This window comes from Benincasa hispida, chromosome 2, assembly GCF_009727055.1.
Source record: "Benincasa hispida cultivar B227 chromosome 2, ASM972705v1, whole genome shotgun sequence".
In the NCBI taxonomy this organism is placed as follows: Eukaryota; Viridiplantae; Streptophyta; class Magnoliopsida; order Cucurbitales; family Cucurbitaceae; genus Benincasa; species Benincasa hispida.
Window position 1 is genome coordinate 10,799,975 of NC_052350.1, and position 20,384 is coordinate 10,820,358.

General features: G+C 34.5%; 3 protein-coding genes and 1 non-coding gene across 4 annotated transcripts; 2 read left to right on the plus strand and 2 right to left on the minus strand.

Moving 5' to 3' along the window:
• Window positions 1-1,528: 1,528 nt before the first annotated feature.
• Window positions 1,529-8,498, plus strand: LOC120071591 (kelch domain-containing protein 4). The gene is made up of 20 exons (XM_039023939.1): window positions 1,529-1,660; window positions 2,078-2,161; window positions 2,262-2,330; window positions 2,426-2,558; window positions 2,645-2,691; window positions 2,809-2,895; window positions 2,979-3,040; window positions 3,329-3,371; window positions 3,478-3,558; window positions 3,653-3,769; window positions 4,343-4,448; window positions 5,113-5,179; window positions 5,344-5,386; window positions 5,540-5,785; window positions 5,884-6,045; window positions 6,377-6,511; window positions 6,856-7,002; window positions 7,233-7,319; window positions 8,021-8,089; window positions 8,181-8,498. Exons 1-20 carry the CDS (start codon window positions 1,529-1,531, stop codon window positions 8,268-8,270), a joined length of 2,007 nt encoding a protein of 668 aa, XP_038879867.1. The 3' UTR covers window positions 8,271-8,498.
• Window positions 8,499-10,002: 1,504 nt separating this feature from the next.
• TRNAE-UUC lies at window positions 10,003-10,074 on the minus strand. Its single transcript has one exon. It is a non-coding gene; the product is annotated as a tRNA-Glu (tRNA).
• Window positions 10,075-11,266: 1,192 nt separating this feature from the next.
• LOC120071608 lies at window positions 11,267-17,344 on the plus strand. The gene is made up of 9 exons (XM_039023957.1): window positions 11,267-11,526; window positions 12,569-12,594; window positions 13,955-14,039; window positions 14,128-14,337; window positions 16,039-16,161; window positions 16,250-16,307; window positions 16,438-16,511; window positions 16,836-16,924; window positions 17,005-17,344. The coding sequence occupies exons 1-9, from the start codon at window positions 11,419-11,421 to the stop codon at window positions 17,069-17,071; spliced, it is 840 nt and encodes a 279-aa protein (XP_038879885.1). The 5' UTR covers window positions 11,267-11,418; the 3' UTR covers window positions 17,072-17,344.
• Window positions 17,345-17,548: 204 nt separating this feature from the next.
• LOC120071607 (heme chaperone HemW) lies at window positions 17,549-20,160 on the minus strand. Its single transcript, XM_039023956.1, has 2 exons — window positions 19,135-20,160; window positions 17,549-18,719 (listed from the first exon to the last, which is right to left on the minus strand). The coding sequence occupies exons 1-2, from the start codon at window positions 19,938-19,940 to the stop codon at window positions 18,092-18,094; spliced, it is 1,434 nt and encodes a 477-aa protein (XP_038879884.1). The 5' UTR covers window positions 19,941-20,160; the 3' UTR covers window positions 17,549-18,091.
• Window positions 20,161-20,384: the final 224 nt, after the last annotated feature.

Below are 20,384 nucleotides of genomic sequence, written 5' to 3' on the forward strand. Positions count from 1 at the left end.
AATTAATTATTCAAGTACCATTGGAGCTTTAAACTACAAGTCCATGAGATCCCCTCTGTAGCCCAAGTGGGATTTATGAGAATCATTTTTGAATTTTATTTGAATTATTCAAATTAAATGAGAGAACTAATTATATATGATACAGTTAATTTAATTTAATTATATATGATATAATTACTATAATGTATTTAATCCATTATAATATAAAGTTTAGTTGAGAGAAAATAAATATTTGAATATGATTCAAATATTAATTATGTGAATTGGATTCATATAATTAAATTTAGTATAAATGAGATTTATATTAAATACCATTGATGAGAGAATTAAAACTATAGGTTATATTGTATATGATACAATATTAAACTATATATTATATGTTATATATGATATAACATATAGTTATATACATATATATATATAATAATAAAAATTAATTTGTTTATTATTAATTAAGTTTAATTTTATTTTTGAATTTTAAAGGGAGGTTTTCCCTCCCCTTAATTCTCTCTTCATCCCACAATCAAGGTGGTTGTGGGGGATACGGTTTCTTCTTCTTGTAGTTTACAAAATACAGAGAGAGGTCTCCGAGAAAAAATTCTTTGTATCTCACTCTCTCCTCTCCTCTCAAACTTTCACTCTCTCAAAATTCACAGAGCCCATACAACTCCTATGGTCTCATCTCAAGAGAATACAAACGGCTTCTTCTGGTGGTGTTCACAAGGTTTTTGCTTTGAGGGTTTGGAGTTCGTGACAATTTGGAAAGAAGAGGGAGTTCGTGAAGAAGATCGGATCTTCAGAGGTAAGGGTTTCTTGAACTACTAATTTCCTAATTTTTCTTTCTCATTTATTAAGCATGCTTTAATTCTATCCTTTTGCATAGTTTGTATTATATATTTTTCAATTATGTAAAAACAAAAAAATTGGGATAATCCACGTTTTCACTCAAGACCTTCACAGATTCTTTCAACAACTACAATTTTTTTCTCATTTGTTCAGATTATTCCTCTCTTTTCTTCAATAAAAACTACAAAACGAAGAATAGAGAGAGAGAGAAAAAAAAAAAGAGAACTACATAAATAGAAATTATCGGAGAAGAAAAAAAGGAAAATCGCCTAGAGGATAGTGTAAGCGAATGAAATCGTCAAAAACGGAAAAAGGAAAAAGAAAATAGAAAAAGACGAAAAGTAGGGAAAATTAAAAGAATAAGAAAAATTGCTCCAAAAGAGCGGAGGAAGAAGGAGAAAGAAAGAAAAAGATGGATTAAAATGATAAATTTACATTATAATAACATCAACAAAAGCTAAATTTCATTGGTTTATAAAAATGAGACCAAATACGGAGTGGCCGCCAAATAGAGCCCTCCCTACAAATTTTTTCTACAAATTACCCTTGTAAGGCGACGCGCCGCATCAAAGTTCCCTTCCAGGGCTCCTAGTTGGAACCGGAAACTGCTTTTCGCTTGCATTAATTTGCTATTGTAGCTGTGGCCTGAAAGGCAAGTCCTCAAGCAGAGAGTTCAGTTCAAATGGGGAAGAAGACGAAGAAACCCGGAAAGGGAAAAGAGAAGACCGAGAGGAAAACGGCCAAAGCCGAGGAAAAGAGAGCTCGCAGGGAGAGCAAGAAGCTCTCTCCCGAGGATGACATTGATGCAATTCTCGTATGTTCCTTCATTCTTTACAAATTTTAATTCGTTGTTAGTATCTGAGAAGTGAGTACAAATGGAAGCAGATCAATACTTATATACTAAATGCTTCAGCTCTTTATCCGAATTCATCTTAGTTCATTCTTCAGCTCGTTATTTTAGTTTATTTTGTTACTGTAATAGCTTCCTTTTATTCAAGAGATAATTTGAGGATTGGGATTTTTGATTCATTCACTTTAGATGTCCAAATAAGGAAGAAAGATAAAAAGGAACGAGTATAATAAAAAGGGTACTTTTGAGAGTCACGCATATTCCAACGAACTTTCAAGGGCCATGCTTGTGCTTGGCTTCAATGAGAAACTTGACATGATCTGCCTTTTGTGGTCAAAACTCGGTTAAGTGAGTTGTTTTTTCTCATTTGAATTCTTGTAGTTGAGTATACAAAAGGAGGAAGCGAAGAAAAAGGAAGTTCATGTTGAGGAGAATGTCCCTGCGCCATCTCCTCGGTCCAGTTCGGTACATCTCTTACATATGGACTATCAAGTTAATTTCTAACTGTTGTGTTTCACGCTTATGAGGAAATCGGTAACAGTAATTTATTGGAAATATCGTGTAGTTGACTATCAATCCCTTGAAAGAAACAGAGTTGATCCTCTATGGGGGTGAATTTTACAATGGTACCAAGGTAAGTTCATAATAATCTACATTGTGACTGCACATCGTACTTGATGTAGTTAATCAGGTCTTACACCTGCAGTTCATTAACTTGAGTTGGCACAGACATATGTCTATGGTGATCTGTATCGGTACGATGTTGAGAAACTAGAGTGGAAAGTAATTTCAAGTCCCAATAGCCCGCCTCCTCGTAGTGCTCATCAAGCTGTTGCTTGGAAGAATTACCTCTATATTTTTGGTTAGTGAAGAATTTTGGTCGAATGCAAAGACATACATCTCTAGTATTTAACACGCACTATGCTAACTGCTTTATTGCACCATTAGGTGGAGAGTTTACATCTCCTAACCAAGAGAGGTTTCATCACTACAAGGTAGAATTTCCATTTCCCTTCTTTAGTTTTTGAAAGTGCATGCTATTTATTATTAACTAGGCAACCTGTTGGCTTCTGTAACTGTTATTTGATTTGGTGCTTTACACACACCTATAGGATTTCTGGGTGCTGGACCTGAAAACAAATCAATGGGAACAAATAAATTTAAAAGGTTGTCCTAGTCCACGCTCTGGTCATCGGATGGTAATTGTGTGGCATGCTTCTTTAATATCTGCTGAGTTTATATCTTTTTTATTTTCACAACATTTTCCTTGATTGTGTTTCAGGTCTTATACAAGCACAAAATTATTGTTTTTGGTGGCTTCTATGACACTTTAAGAGAAGTGAGGTTGGTGAATTCTGTAATCAATCATATGAATTATCTCTTAAGAAAAGCTTCTGAACTGGGTATGTGTGTGTCTATATGCGGATATTAAGATTGAAGGTACATTTGGTATTTCTGCATATATTTAGGTCAAACTTACCTTACGTAGTCTATCTTTCTGCCTCTTGTCTTCTTCCACATGTGTAAATGTATTTCCTATAAATTTTTATAAACAATTGTGAAGATATTCCATGTACAAGAATATTGGTTTCAATCTGCTCACTAAAACTTTTCTCAAATATTATTTTGCAGATACTATAACGATTTGTATGTATTTGATCTGGATCAATACAAGGTGAAACTAATTTATATCAAAATTTCCTCTCCCTCTTCAAGATAGCATCTTCTAATTATTCTCTTGATACGGCTCAATGATGAATACTGACAAAAAGTTCTATTAGTGGCAAGAAGTGAAGCCTAGTCCTGGTGCAATGTGGCCTAGTCCTCGAAGTGGTTTTCAATTTTTTGTTCACCAAGATGAGGTTGGTTGATCATGTAGCATCTAACCATTCTGGTTATAACATTACAGACATGAGTTTTTTGCTTTACCATCTCATATATTTATTCAAATTACAGGTTTTCTTGTATGGTGGCTATTTTAAAGAAATTCAATCTGATAAGAGCACTTCTGAAAGAGGAGTTGTGCATGCAGACATGTGGTCCCTTGATCCAAGGACTTGGCAATGGAATAAGGTGTATACTCAGCCCTGGTTTCAAGCTTTACTTGTTCATACGTTGAGTTCCACTCTTCACATCTTCTGTCTCTTTCTATATTCTAAACTTTCAAAAAAAAAAAAAAAGAAAAAAGGGCCATCAGAACTATATTGTATGAGACTCCGGCTCTTTAATATTTATCCTATGATAATTTAAGTCTTAACATTCTTAAGTTGAGGCTCAAAATTAGGCAAGCTGGGAAAAATGGTTCCCAGATAGAAAAGAAACTGCATGTGTAGAAAGGTATTATATATCTTCTCAACCCAACACACAAAACGTGCCTTTGGGTTGAGTGTGGGGGTAGGCTAATCATCATTTATGATCTAAGTGCCATGTGTTTTTACATAAAAGAGGGAACGACCGAGTCTTATTTTGCTTAACTAACATAGAATAGGGATCAAGATTTTTTAACCTGTCAAGTACTTGATATCTTTTTGGAATAATTCTTGGAAGAAAAGAGTAACTAATTGCTCTTTGTTGTTTATCTCCTTTTTGGATCATGCATCTAGTACTAACTCGTTCTGATGCAATTATCTGCATTTCCTTTTATAGGTAAAGAAAGGTGGGATGCCACCTGGGCCTCGTGCAGGGTTCTCCATGTGTGTTCATAAGAGGCGAGCCTTGCTATTTGGGGGAGTGGTGGACATGGAAGTTGAAGGCAAGTACTTACATACCACGAAAGGAATACAGTCTGCACATCCTCTCTACTTGCCTACAATTAAAGAATTATTGAATAATTGTCAATATGAACTTCTTTTTCTTTTTCTTTTTGTGTGTGTGTGTGGGGGGGGGGGGGATATGGTTTCGAAAAGGCTGAAGACTTGTGGAAAGGACACATTAACTTGCAAGTCTGGCAAACTAAATTCCTATGAGGAAAAAAGGAGCCTGTCTTTACTGGAAGGGACATGATCATGATAAGTTAAGAATTGAAGATTGATGTAAAGTAGGTCTCCTAGTTTTCTCATCAAATTAAAAAAAGTGGTTAGTCTTATATTGATATAATTAAAGTAGAGATTGAGAGGTCACTGCTAATTCAGGCCTCATAAAACCATGACCAGCAGGACAGACATATTTTATCATTTTATTTTATATTCGTTTGCAGCTTATGTATTAAGTTAAAAATTTGTACTTGTCATGAATTATTTGTTTGCAGCTAGGTTTCTTTTATTTTTCTGACTTCCTTTTTTTAGGTGAAGAAGCTCTTTTAACTTCTTCTTTTTGGTATGTGCGTGTGTATGTATTGTGCATTATATTTGTGATTCTTATTGGGTTGGCTTTCGTATTTTTTCACTAATGTGATCCTTGGTCATTTACAAATGTAGGCGGTGATGCAATGATGAGTCTATTCTTGAATGAACTCTATGCATTTCAAATAGACAACCATCGATGGTAAGCACAACAAATTATTATTTCATGTGCATCGGGGGGCGGGGGGTATATTCTCTAATTTTCTCTGTCTTGTTGAAGTGAAGTTTGAATCTTGTATGATTGGTATACACACGGTGTAAAATCATTATTCTGCTAATTGACAGATGTTTTTCCCTTGTTGGTAGGTATCCTCTAGAGTTAAGGAAGGAAAAGTCGACAAAGGCAAAGGTAAGACCTTGATAAATTTCTAATTATCTATATCTAGACTCTCTTAGAAGCAAAATAACTTTCTTTAAATACATTTCAACTTTCTAAAGATTGAATGTTCAATGAAATTGTCGTTAATAGGATACATCGTTGATGGTTTGATTTCTTTATCAGGTTAAAAAGATTTCTAACCAAAAGGACAATGAGGTTGCGTTTGATGATAATATAAATGAGGAGGTTGTTGACGTTGGTAAAATTGAAAATCCAGACATCGAAGAAGCATGCAACATGGAAACTGACATTGATGAAATATCTCATCACATATCTTCATCTGTATCCATTAACAATGGTGGATTGGAAATGAGTTCTTGCAAAAACCAAGAAGAATCTGGTTCAAACAAAAATGCTATTTTGCCAGAGGTCTAGCATGCTGGAGTTCATTCATTATTTTTTTTCTTTCTTTCATGCATTAAGATTTAATGTGGAACTTTTATATTCTAAAGTATTGCACTTTATAGGTGATTAAGCCCTGTGGACGTATTAACTCCTGCGTGGTTGTTGGAAGAGATACACTGTACATATATGGGGGTATGATGGAGATTAAAGATCGAGAAATCACCCTTGATGACTTGTATGCTCTCAATCTCAGTAAACTTGATGAATGGAAGTGCATTATACCGGTATGCTATTTTGTTTTTTACCAACAAAAAATGAAAATCTTTCTTCCCTGTTTTATCAGAGTCTTGTTGATTGCTAGGTAAAATGTCATCACCCTGTGATCTTCTGGTACTCTTGATTATTCTGTTTCAACTTGCAACCTTTAGTTACCATAATTTTTTGAGTCTTCTCTAGTTCTCTTCATATTTTAAAGTAAACTGAAGATTGATAGATGAAGATCAGCCCCTATTTGGACAAATGATAATTATATTTGTTTGACATGTTTGATTTTGTAAAGCGCCTAAAATTCTTTACATTGTACTTTTCTCACTTCGGCACTTGTTTCTGATGAAGGCCACGGATTCTGAATGGGTAGAAGCCTCAGAGGATGAAGATGAGGAAGATGAAGAAGTTGACAGTGAGAATGATGACAATTCTGAAGGAAGCAATGAAAGTGATGAGGAGGATAGTGATGAGGAGGATTTTGAGGTGCAGCGTATCCTATATTCCTTATTCATTGGATTGTAGCGATAATGAATCTCTGGTTGCAAAACAAAATACCCCTTGTTTCTCCCAACTCATAAAACATCCATTTATTATCATGCTAATCCCATTACTCTGCTTGTATTTCTTGCTTCATTTGCATGGGACATTGTTTTGCCTTCTTGTTTTGGCAAGAAAGCATGTATATGTTATGGAGATAACTGCTCTTCAAGAATCACGCAAAGCTGCTAATGGGCTCTAACATGTGAAATAGAACCAAATGATACAATTCTGTCCAGAGCTGTATTCTCATCGACTGTTTGTTCATTTGATCTTGTTTATTTTTGAAGGCTGGGAATAATGGATCGCGAAAAGTAGGAGATGCTGTAGCTTTGATTAAGGGTGAGGGCAGGAATCTTCGTAGGAAAGAGAAGCGGGCAAGGATCGAACAAATCAGAGCTAACCTTGGGCTTTCAGATTCACAAAGAACTCCTATGGTAGCATTTATGATCTATAATCATTATAGTATAATGTGATTGACCAATTATGGAGTCTTTTACTTGCAAGCTTCCGCTTTTAAATTTAATATTTTAAAATATAACAAATGTCTAATAGTTGTTGCCTTCAATTTCTATCATAGCGATTCTTTAGTTTTTTAATTGTATGCTCCGTTAAGTTCCTTTGTCTCACTCCATTATTGGTCGATCTCGATTATATCTTGATATAGCCTGGAGAATCTCTAAGGGATTTCTATAAACGTACAAATCTATACTGGCAAATGGCGGCACATGAGCATACACAACATACTGGAAAGGTATGGAATTTCTTTTGCATTTAAAAATTGATTCTACTCTTCTCTTCTCTTTTTTCTGGTGATTCGTAACTTCTATGCTCACTTTTGTTGAATGGATTTTCTCTCTGCTGTGAATCTCGTCTCATGAAAGAAAATCATACGGTTCTATTTTTCCATTTCAAACTATTGTACAAATCCTTCTCGGCAGAATAAGGAATAAGCTACGTAAACTGATTTGTGAAATTATTTAATGTAACATCATTTAGGATGAGAGAATGATATATAGGTACATTTTGATATTTTGGAACATTACGGGCAGATACTGTGAGGTCCCCTGGTTTTTTTTTTTTTTTTTTTTTTCTCAAGATAATGAGCCAGAATCATTATATGGATGTATTCTCATTATGTTTTTTGTCCCGAGTTAACTGAAATTGAGGTTTTCAATAATTCATTCTACCTTGCTTTTAGATAATGATTTCCATAATGGAAAGAGGAATAAATGCATTTTGCTGATAGATTTAATAGAAACCAGGGCTTAAGGGCAAAAACTTTATCAACAAAACAGGACCAAAAACCAAATTTCTCGTTCTTTCTTATCCTTGTGTATGGCTGAAGAGTGTTTCTTAAATCACTGATTGACTCAAAAGCTTGAGCTGATGGGTGAAGACAAATTTAATATCATATCATCTAACAGTATTAATGTTCTTTACGTCTTGATATAGGAACTTCGCAAGGATGGTTTCGATCTTGCTGAATCTCGTTACAGGGAGCTTAAACCCATCCTTGATGAGGTAAGTTCTTTGACTTGCTTCAAAGCCAGAATTGTAGTGTTCAGATTGTTCTTATTATTAATCTTACTTTTTACTGGTTCCTTTGAATAAGCTTGCCATATTGGAGGCAGAGCAGAAAGCAGTAGAAGCAGAAGCTCCTGAAACTAGTTCAAGAAAAAGAGGCAAGAAGAAAAATAAGTAAATGGGTTATTATTATTATTTTTCAGAGTACTCAAAATCCTGTTAGCTTAGGTAGAATCATCAATCATATTTTATATAACTGCCATTTGCAAATGATGAGTGTGTAGATAAAGGGGAGAGATTGTTGTTAGTTAATAACGATCACAGTGCTTATTTATTATTGAGATGGAATATTTTTTATTTGTTAGAATTTATTCTATAGAAATATGAATTTGTATCTCTTTATAAATTAATGTTTTAGTGTTCTTTTTGCATGGATAATTAATGTTTTAGTTAATTGTTGTTTGACAGAATGTTACAGTCATTTTAAATTAAGATTGATCTATTTAATAAAAAATTGCTGGAATTTTTTCTCCAAAAGCAATGGTTGAAAGTTGCTGGGAGAGTTTATTATTTAAATACTATTTTGGTTCTGGTATCTTTAAATTTTTGTTCATTTTGGTTTCTATACTTTCAAAATATTCACTTTAGTCTCTATACTTTTTAACTTTGATTCATTTTGGTTTATGGACTTTCAAAATGTTCATTTTGGTCTATGTTTTCAAAAAATGACTATTTTGGTTTCTTTGTTTCCATTTTTACTTCATTTTAAGGGATCAAAATGGTTGTTTTTTTAAAGTTCAAGGACAAAGATTAATTAAAATTGAAAGTACGAGAATCAAAATGAATATTTTAAAAATATAGAGACTAAAATAAATAAAAGCTAAAAGTATAGGGACTAAAATTTTCTTTTTTTAAATATTGAATCACCCCACTCTAAAACAATCTTGATTGCTAACGTTTAGGATCCCCGATATGAGTTTACTCAGCAATCAGTATATACTTGAACTTGTGGCATAATAATTTTTAAATTACGAAATAAACTCTGCTTATAGTCAGGGTAACTTATGTGGTTTTTTTAGTAAATAATCTGAAAGAGGGGAAAAAATTAAAATTAAAATTAATTTTTTTCAATTAATTTTTGTCGATTTTTAAAATCAATTAAAAAATGAACCTCATTGTTATTTAAATTAACTAATTGAAACCAAGTATCAAAAGAGAGTAATGAGGGCAGCATTGTAAAATTCAAAAGGGAACAATTGGAAATAAACTCAAAATTTAGTGGTGAAAGTATAATGTTTTGAAATGAAGAGACCTTCAAACACTAAATTCATAACTTAAAGTTACAAAGTAACGAAGCCTAGGTAGGAATTTAACAAAAATCATACTCAAAACTTTGAAACTAAGAATATATTCTTTCCTTTTGAATCTTCAGTTGCTCCTCTCTCCTCTCTTTTTTCTTGCTTTTTTTCATCCTTGATTATCCACATTAATTTTTGAAAAACTACATAAGCTACTACATCAATTTTATATTTCTAAAAAGCTGAGTACATATTTGAATACATCAATTTATTGCAATTAAATAATTATTAAAATTCTAATGTAGCTTCGTTGTTTATTATTATTATTATTATTGAGTAAATGTTGTTTATAAACTTAATCTAAATGTATTAATTAACTTAATTTTTTAATGTAAATAAAATAAAAAAGTACACACATTGAACAAAAAGAAAAGGAAAAAAAAAGACACATTGAACAAAAAGAAAAGAAAAAAAAACAAGGAAACTCATTATTTTAGAAGGGAATAAAATACCTATTTAATAGATATAGAGATGGAAAATCTTTTATCGATTCCCAAAAATAACGAAACACCGAAATTAAAGGAATAAAAATAAAGAGAGAAAATATAAAAGTTCCGTTGCCGGGAATCGAACCCGGGTCTCCTGGGTGAAAGCCAGATATCATAACCGCTGGACGACAACGGATTATTTGTTCATAGAGATTTTTATTTTTTATTTATATAATATATAATTCTTTGTAAAATTTAATTAACATTATATTTTAACCATTAATAGAAGGAAAAATGTTCATAAATATAAAAATGTCAAACTATTTATAGAAATAACAAAAAAATACTGATAGACTTTTATCAACATCTATCGATAATAATGTCTATCGCAACTATTTAAAAGTAACAAAACTCAAAATCTAGCACCAACTTCATGGACAAATCAATTTTAACACAAAACTTAATGAGTGTTCAAGAAACAAACAAAATTAACCAAAAACGTCCAAAACCTTACCTTTAACAACAAAAATTCGGGAAATCTAGTGTTGGCAGCAACAAGACAACAATCACAAGGACTGGGCTGCACGAATCTAAGAGTTAGAGGAAGAGAGAGTGAGTCGGGCAGAGAGATAAAAATTGGCTCACCGACGATGACATACAACTAGATATGTGATGTAGACCAAAATGCGGGGGGATCAATGGTTGGACATGAGTGCGGTGGCCGTTGGACGTTAGAGCGTGTGAGTTAGAGAGAGAGACCGAGATTAGACCGAAGAAGAAGAAGAAGAAAGTGCGTGGGTTAGAGAGAGACCGAGATCGAACGAAGAAGAAGAAGACAAAAAAAGAGAAAGATGATTAAATTTTGCTATTTTGTGTGAATAGTTTCCCTTATTTTTTTAATTTTTTAAAATCTCCTAAAAATATGCCTAAGAAACTAGAATAAACTTAATTTTTAGAGGAAAAAAATAGTAGTTAAACAAGTCATAATGATTAGATTTGGATAATTTTCTACTACCTATTGATGTGCAATTCATCTTAATGACATTAATCTTCATTTTGTTTCAAGAGTTATACCAAAACCAGAACAACGCTGTAATGAATAATGATATTTCACATCTCAACAACTATTTTTCAAATATTATTAATTTTAATTTTTTCTTTCCATGTTTAGACAATTTTATGGGCGAGTTGACATAAGAATTTGCATGAAATAAATTAAGTACAAGAGTAAAAATACAAAAAAAATTTGAAATTTGATGTTAGTAAAATTCTATCCTAAAGTGAATATTTTGTAAAATTTAGGCAAAAGATTAATTAGAAAAGTTAGTTTTGATTTGATGGAAGGATTTTAGGTGAATTGTTGAAAAAAGACCAAAGGTACAAATGTTTGGTATTAGACAGTAAACAATAAGCGGTGGAATTTCCGCGGCAAGCGTACGTGATTGGAGAGGCAAAGTTGGTATTCTTCGAGTTCGCGGCCAGAATTCGAATCTCCACCACCCCAACCGGGGGCACAGTGGCTTGGAGCCTGGGTTTCGCAATGAAGAAGAAAGCAACAGCAGGCACCATAATTCTTCTTTCATTTTTACTCTCTCTTCAACAAGTTGTTCATTTTGCTTTCGCTCTACCTCCTTCAAACAGCAATCAGGTACCGAATCTGTCTTCTCATACATACCTAAACACTTGATTTAATCGTATTACTTCATCTTGATGCAAAACAAAAACCATGCCTACTCTCGTTTTTGTTTCTTCTCTAATCCATCTTTCTTGGATTTGTAAATTTTTAACATTTTATTTGTTTGAGATAATGAACATTTTCTATTTGTTGTTTTTGTAACTGGCATAAGCTTTTCGAGGAAGATTTCCTTACTGAAAACTATCGAGTTAACGGCTTTCCTACCCAGACAGTCATTCCCTGAATGTACTCTATCTGGTTATTTGATACATCTCTTAGACAGTTAGAGTTGTTTCAATAGGTAACAAAATTGTCAGTAATATCAGCAAAATCATTCAGTTTGCTAATTAATCAACTCCACGAATCAATCAATGATAAGCTACAAAATTGTTGGGAGAAAGAACGAGATAAACACAGAGGAAGTCCTTTTAGGATGTACATCCACTTTAACAACTGAAGATTGGACTCAAATCAGCAGATAAAAAATAGATAGAAAATATCTTACAATTCAACTCAGGATTCTCAAAACCCAGGAGCTCCTCTGAATTTTCAGATCTTTACAAGAAGAATCACTCACTTAACAATGCCATAGGAAATCCCTTTTCCCAGATTTTCCATCAGTGCACTCTTGGAAAAAAAGAAAGAAAAAGAAAAATCATATAAAGGAACCTTCAAGCCAAGACCAATCTTCTGTTCCTCAGGAACATGCCTTATCAGTCATCATGCGAGGTGATATTATTAAGCTTGGTCAGCACTCACCTATAAGCTGGAAAAATTAACTGCCATTTTGACCATAAAAAACTGATAGTTAGACTTCTGTAGTTCTGTTTACTCTGATCTGATTGTGATGGAACTATAGTAATACTTGAGAAACGGATGGTTCCAGTTTTCCCTGATGTTTCTTTCCCATCGACAATCCCTCATTGCTCCTTATATTTGCTTGCTTTTGAATTTTGTCACTACATATCTGTCTGGGTATTCTCTTCTTACCTTGGTCTTTTTCCATTCATTTTAGGACGTGGAGCAATCTGCAACTTCAAGGTAGCTCTTTTCTCCCATCACAGTGGACACTCTCTCCCCCTCTCAAGTTATAGCTTAGTGAAAACCCAAAGTTATTTGACATGTGGGAGTATTGGTTAATCGCTATTAGTTACTGGATTCATCTGATATACTGCATCTTCTTTGTATCAGTTCACTAAAGAAGATGCAGCTACACACACACACTTACGTGTATATTAAAAAGAAACATAATTCTCATTGATTTGGTGGAAAGACACGACAAAACCATAACTCCTTTATTTCAAGCTTATAAAAAACGGTCTACAATTTCAAAAAATGCACTATAGTTTGAACTAATACAGAAACAGTATAATTACAACAAACCTTAGATAAGTAACACCATTAGTTGTATTGGGGATGAAGCGTAACCAAATTCATCACGTCGTCATTCTTCCCATTGTTTTTCATTCTCATTAAATTCTTTCGCTTGTACAGCTTTCTCAGTACCAAAAATGTATTAGGTAGATCACATGAGTAATACCCATGTTGGTTACTTCTAATTTTAATTTCTCCATTTGAATGTTGATATTTCATAGAAAACTTCTCTGAGTTGATCTAATCCTGAAGCTATCTCAAACAACTTTATTACTTGAAGCATAAATTTCAGTAAAAACTTTGTTATCCCCACTTAAAATGATCATAAAGCCAGACAGCTGAAGATGGGTTTTGAGAATTCTCCCATAACCAGTGCGAAAACTTTTCAATAAGTCCTTTTGCATCTCTGAGCTGATCTAGCTGCTAAGAATATTTCTTATTTGTATAAACAAGGAGAAAGGGTACTTTCTTTTAATCCCTCATTCCATGCATTCCTCTTTCTTTGATAGAAGTCAAAAAAAGAATCTAGCTTTTGCTTGGACTCCTTAATGAATATAATTAGAATTGCATGTCCCTGGGTGTCTGAAATACATGCTGTCGTCATTTCAGCCATTTACCTTCACCTTCACATTCTATTTTCTCCATCACAGCTAGTAAAACTCCCAATCCATGAAATGTATGCTTGTTCCAACTCAATTTTAAAAATCTAAACTATTCCTCAAATTTCCTCCTTTTTTCAATAATTATATTTGCAGTTGCAATTGATGTGATCCCAAAGATGTGTTATTGCCCAGTTTTGTATTTCAACTTTCCGTTGTAATGTATTCTACATTCTCTTTAATCACAACCTGTGTGTGTGTGTGTCTGTGTCTCACCATCTCTCTCTCTAACCAATGCATCTTATTTAGCCGATATCTTTTGTGCGTCTCTCATCCTAGGCAAGCAAGAAGCTGTTGCCTTGCGTGTCTTATTTTTCAAACATACTATTTGACACTGCTGGCATCACTATTTGAATTTGTTTATGTAGACCTCTTGCGCAAGACAAAGAGCATGTTGATGAAGTTCATTGTTCCAGAGAAAGAAGTAGGACAGCCTGGAATATTATTGAGGAGGTACGAGTTTTCTTTACTACTTAAAGATTATGGACTCCAGCATTTGAAACAGACATGTTAATTGATGTTCTGATTGTTTCTATTGCAGCACTTGCTTCCATTTATGGAGAAAGAAAATTATCAGGTTTCAACCAAGTGTAGGCTTCATCCAAACAATGATCTCTTCAGAGATCAGGAACAGCACAAAATTCATCTTGATATAAATCATTGGCAGTGTGGATATTGTCATAAAAGCTTTCGTGCTGAAAATTTTCTTGATAAGCATTTTGACAACAGACATAACAATCTTCTGAATGTTGTATGTTCTTCCTTCATGTTATAATCATCGTTCATAATTATATTTTATTCTTTAAAGTTACTATATAACATTGTTATCATTTTTGGGTCATGTCTTAGTATCTGCTGTTATTTGGAATTGGCCATTGCATAATACATAGGTTTGCCGTAGCATCATCTATATTTTTTTGGATTTCATGTTATAGCATAGCAGGATGTGTAGGATTTCGCTATTCACTAATGTCTGCCTTCTGCTCCCTCTTATAATTAACTAAGAAGGTTTACTTTCATGACATGAATGGGTGAGTGTCTGTTGCTCAAGTATTTGAATATCAGTTAACAATTAAAAAACTCTTATTGCAGTAATCCTAAAACTAGAAATCAGAAAAAGAACAATAGCAAGAAAAGAATACGGAAAAGGAGAGGATAACATATTTTCTGAAGAAACCCAAGAAAGTTACAAAGAGTTGTTCTTATTGGTTTGTATCAGGATAGTAGAGTAGTTACAATGAAATCTCAGTCAAAGTAACCCCAGTCCCCATGCAGAAGCCAAGAAAGTCATGCTATCTGCAATCTCATCTTTACCATCCATCTCTCCTGCAAAACATAGAAATTTTGCTCAAACCAAGAAAGTCATGATATGGTCCAGCTCATCTATACCCATCCTTCTCACCTAAAATAACAAGGAAATTTCTCTGCAGCCATGGCTTCCTGAAAATTGCTACATGGAGCATAATTTGAAGCAGCCTTCTTTCACCCTTGAAGCATTGACATGAAATGATGTGAAGAACAAAATCCCAATAACTCTGAAGCTTGAGTGCACTATTGCGGATTGAAGTTTTTTGAAGAAAGAGTTTCACATTTTGTGGAGAAATGCATTCCTGGAAAAGGCGTCTTTGTTTTCCAGTAGCATTGTTACGTAAGGTGCATCAGTTGCAAACAAGACGAGGGTTTGAATTCTGTCCTAGGTGTTTACTACCTTGAGCAAGATTCCAAAGGAAAAACCTGAATTTTAGGAGATTTCCATTTCCAAATGAACTTGGCTAGGGAGTTTAGTTTGATTTTTCACAATCTATCAAGACATTACATTGATTGGAAGGAAAGGAACCTGGTCGTTGATTTTGCACACCCCAGCATCCTCTCAATTTGACCGAAAGCTTTTAGTGATGGTAGATTTTCCCATCAGTAGCATCTCAACTGGCATCATTCCTCTTCAGTTGAAGTGTAAAGCATGTTTCGTGTTGCTCTGAACCTCCTTGGCCGTACACTCCTTTGATGACTGGCCGACCCAGTTTATGAATGTTGTTAAACTCCAATGCTTATAGTTGGCACATGTACGTTTCAAAAATATCGTTAGTTGGCACATGTACAATATGTATCCAATTTACGTTGTTGCATTTCATTTGCGAAATATGTACCACATTTATATTATACTTTATATTCATGGTTCTATTGTTCTTCTCACAAAGATATTTATCTTACGTCTTCCTACATCTAATGATTCTTGACACAAGACTTTACATAAAATGTATGCATGTAGAAAATAATAGCTTAAGAGAGAGTGGCTTTGCATGTAGATTGGCTCCCATTTTCACAAGGGATGGGCCAGGTTTTTGCTAGCTTGGATTATTCTACTCGAGTAACTACAACTCAGTTTGAGTACTTTATTTCCTTGCTTTTGAGTTTGATTGCCGTTCTTTACCCATGCTATTAGTAAATGCAGAGCCACGGGAAGTGCTTAGCTGATTTATGTGGGGCATTACATTGTGACCTAAAGATGGATATCAAGTCACGTAAATCTAAATGCAATCCTGCAGCTGCTGCTAGGAACAAACATTTATGTCAGGTTGCTTAGTGGTACACAAAATGCTTGCTAATTTCTTGCCTTTTGTTTTGCATAATAGTGTCGTTCATTTCTAAAAGTTCTTTAACAGAGTCTTGCTGATAGCTGTTTTCCAATTAATGAGGGACCATCAGCAAACCGTCTTCATGGTAAGCTTCTTCCCCTTCCCCCCACCACCAATCTCTTCTCCTTCTACCTTTTTACTTATAATATCTGTTATTTTCAAAGGTCCATGAAATTGCTCATAATTTTTAATTTTATGACCGAGGTACTCTCTAGAGTTGTTTCTTCACCAATTCTGTGGAGCTCATTCTTGCACTGGGAAACAAAAGCCATTTTCTAGAGGAGCGGCGGTGAGCCTTTAAACATAAACCATTTGCTCTGATTACTTACAATTAATATGTTAAGCTGGTTTTCTGCTTAAGAAAATTTTGTTTCTACTTACAAGTATGTCACTCCCTTGTGGAATGACATGGTCTGGTGAACTGTTCAATTTGATTTTATTATTTTTTCCAAAAAAAAAAAAAAAGAAAGAAAGAACGAACGAACGAAAGAGAAAGAAGGGAATTGTTTATTATTTCATATAAAAAGTTTTCCTTTTCGGAACCATATAAATATTCTTCTTACTCATTTTGAGTTTCATTAGATGTTTCTTATTAAACTATTTATACCTGCAGAGGCAACCAGGCATCTTCTACATGGCATCTTCAATACTGATTTTGATGCTGCTACCAATTTTCTATGTCATTGTCTATTTACACCGCAGGTACTCTCTTTTACCTTGTAGCCTCCTAGGAATAAGATTTTTCCATGATTGGTAACCCCTTTTATCGGGGTCTTTTTCAGAGAATCAAGAAATGGAATCGAAGTGCTTAGACGAATCTCAAAAGCCCGTAAAAGCAAACCCTTGTAACTAGTAGCACCTTTTTCTTCCCTATTCCCATCAAGACTACATCATTAGATTTTTAAGTTTGTCAACTTCTGGGACTTTGTTTATGTCCAAGAGTAGAATATCATAGCCAAATGCCCCATAGCTATGGCGTCATCTAAATGTACATCGGATATATCTTGCATTAAGCTGAGTGAACTTTTCCCCCCTGGCATTTGCATCTTTCTTTGGCACCATCTAGTCATTAAAATGAGTACGGAGGTAACTGCTATCTAATTTATTTCTGTTCTATTACAATTTTTCTTTTTCCTTTTTCTAAAATAAGATAATTAAAGGAGAGAGGAGGTTGATTACCAGTGTGAATGTATTGTTTCTTTAGGATTCTTCCATGCACGTTAGCAACGACTGTGAATGTCAAGGCATCATCTATACAATCTAAACAGGATAAATCAGGAACGGGATAAATCAACTTTACCAACCACACGCAACTATTTGGACAAGTTTTGAGACTTAATTTAGTATATGAAAAATATTGAACTTTTTTTTTCCTCTCAATAATCACATCTTTCCCAAATGAGTTTGTTCCAAGCCGTGCTAATTGCAATGCAGCAGTCAGGATTTACATTGAAAGTCAAGACCCGAACGGGGTCCTAAAAGTATGGAAATCTCTTTCCCTTTTTCTGATTAATCTTTACCTCCATCAAGACTATGCTAGGTCAGTCTTGTTTTCAGGATTGTGTGGTTTTTTCATCCATGATTGTCTCATCGAGCTTCACTTTGCCGCAACTCCCATGAAGAGCAATCCTTTCTATGGTATGTGATTAGCTCAACTTTATAATCAGAATACTGATTTCGAACTCAGTAATTTGAACTTCATCTAGGATTAATCTGCAAGATTCTCATTGCCAGATGCATGATCCTATATTGTCTCAAAAAATTGGCATTCTTTTAGTCTTCTTTACAGACGAGGTAACAGAAATGTGAATTGGAACACAAGATTTGGTATCAGGAAAGTCCAACCAAAGCAGATTGGAATTTTAACCTTCAAGGAGATATGACTCTAAATGCAAGGGAGATCAATTCATTTGATAATAAAAACCCATCTGGATCACTAAGTCGAACGTGCCGCAGCCTTGTAAGATTGTCATCTTTGCTCAATAGCAAGCCATCACATTCATCAACTGTTAGAGCTCTCCTCTGCTCATCTAAGCAAACCACATGGCCACTTTTGATGTAAGGTTGATAGGCCCTGCAAAGAGAATGGACAAGATGACCACCATATACTTCTCCAAACGATTGCAAATCAAGGCCCGAAGAAGTTCTGAGAGAGAGCATCACAACATCCATAGCCATGTCTTTGACATCAACATCATTGTTTCCACAGCAATCCACCAGCCCCTTCTCTAAATTCTGTACATAACTTGTGTATTCCTTCAACTTCCGTGGCCTCGAGAACCTCATTCCGCCGAGATAACTAGCTGCCCCTAAGCCAAAACCATAGAAAGGATTGTTCTTCCAGTAAGTAGAATTGTGCTTACACTCGAACCCAGTCTTACAGTAACTACTGATCTCATAATGGCTATAACCTCCCTCAGCAAGTTCCTGGGAAGCCATTCTGTAGAATCCAGCTGAATCTGTGTCAGAAGGCAATGGAAATTCCCCTGGCTTGTACCTGCACATACCCATGTTCAAATTTCACATATAGTACCAATCTAAAGATTTAAATACTACTTTAGTCCTTGTACTTTTTACTTTGATTTATTTTGGTCTATATTTTCAACTTGGTTCAAAATGTTCTTGTTGGTCCCTATACTTTCATCTTCGGTTCATTTTGGTCCTTGAATTTTCAAAAAGTGACCATTTTGATCCCTTAAAATTAAAGTAAAAATGAGAATGAAAAGACCAAAATGGTTAATTTTTTTAAGTTCAAGAACTAAAAACGAACCAAAGATGAAAGCACTAGGACCAAAATGAGCATCTTAAAAGTACAGGAACTAGAATGAATCAGAAATAAAAATAAAGGAACCAAAATAGTATCTCAACCCAATCTAAACTATTCATAACCAACACTACTGTCTACTACTTACAATATCCCAAATTTTGTGTCTTCTTCAACTTGTAAATCATATACTGAAACATGAGTTGGTCGTGCTTTGATAGTAAGGCGTAAGCTCTCTTCCCACATTGAAGCTGTCTGGTGAGGTAGAGAAGAAATGAGATCCATACTCCAGTTCTTAAGCCCACAGGACTTGATAATCTCGATAGCATCATAAACTTCATCAACTCCATGAGCCCTTCCACAAGCCTTGAGTAACTCTTCCTGAAACGCCTGAACACCCAAAGACACTCTATTCACATCCAACTTCATCAAATTCTCCATTTTCTTCGCATCAAAAGTGCCGGGGTCCATTTCCATAGAGATTTCAGCATTCTTAGCCAACCCAAATTTCGATCTCAACACATCTAAAATCACCGAAACAAGCCTTGGCGGCACAAGAGAAGGGGTCCCACCTCCAAAGAAGACGGTTTCGAGTGGCTGGTCGATTTGGAATTCTGACTTTGTAGCATTAATTTCTCGACAAAGCAACTCTACATAGTCCTGAATTCGAGGGTCGTCGTCGGTTTGGCTGGAGGAAGATCCCAAAGCGACGATGGGGAAGTCGCAGTAGTGGCAACGCTTTCGGCAAAAGGGGAGGTGGACGTAGGCTGAAGCAGGGGGAAGGGTAGCAGTGGGGGTCTTGGTTGAGGCATTTTCTCGAACACTTGGCGTGGTAGGTGCACAGAAATTGGGCATGGTGCACAGAGCTGCTAGTTTAGGCATGTTAGGCCTGCTTGATAAGGTCATGAAAATGGGAATAAGGCTTGATTTTGGAATGACGTGCTGAAGCTTCATGGCAACGAGAAGAGGGAAGAGCGAAAATGAGAGCTTTGCAGATGCAGCCGTCGTGGATATTTGAATCAACCGAGGGAATTTTATAGGGAACAGAAGGACATAAAATGGGGTCACATAAAATATCTGAACAGTTAACAGGCACCCTTTTATTTATTTATTTATTTGGTTTGAGTTTAAAAATTAGGTTTCAAACCGAAATTATGGTAGACAATTGTGTTTTCGTTGTACATTTAAAATTTAAAAGGTAGAATTATATATATATAAAAGATAAAATCGCTAATAAATATGGTATTTATGTTATGATATTTTATTTAAATTAAAATATAATTTATATAAATTATATATTTTTTTTTTTGTTAAAGTAAATATAACTCAATTGGCATACAAGTAAGTTAGTAATCACAAAGTTTATAGTTTGACTCCCCCAATTCCCAATTATATTAT

Excerpts from the sequence above, each read along its gene's own strand:
- LOC120071591 (XM_039023939.1), top strand. The coding sequence starts at position 1,529 with ATGGGGAAGAAGACGAAGAAACCCGGAAAGGGAAAAGAGAAGACCGAG. Across the intron at positions 2,162-2,261 it reads CATCTCCTCGGTCCAGTTCG|TTGACTATCAATCCCTTGAA; the intron begins GTACATCTCTTA and ends AATATCGTGTAG. Across the intron at positions 5,786-5,883 it reads AAAATGCTATTTTGCCAGAG|GTGATTAAGCCCTGTGGACG; the intron begins GTCTAGCATGCT and ends TGCACTTTATAG.
- LOC120071608 (XM_039023957.1), top strand. The coding sequence starts at position 11,419 with ATGAAGAAGAAAGCAACAGCAGGCACCATAATTCTTCTTTCATTTTTA. Across the intron at positions 14,338-16,038 it reads ATAACAATCTTCTGAATGTT|AGCCACGGGAAGTGCTTAGC; the intron begins GTATGTTCTTCC and ends TAGTAAATGCAG. Across the intron at positions 16,308-16,437 it reads ATCAGCAAACCGTCTTCATG|AGTTGTTTCTTCACCAATTC; the intron begins GTAAGCTTCTTC and ends GGTACTCTCTAG.
- LOC120071607 (XM_039023956.1), bottom strand. The coding sequence starts at position 19,940 with ATGAAGCTTCAGCACGTCATTCCAAAATCAAGCCTTATTCCCATTTTC. Across the intron at positions 18,720-19,134 it reads GACACAAAATTTGGGATATT|GTACAAGCCAGGGGAATTTC; the intron begins GTAAGTAGTAGA and ends GGGTATGTGCAG.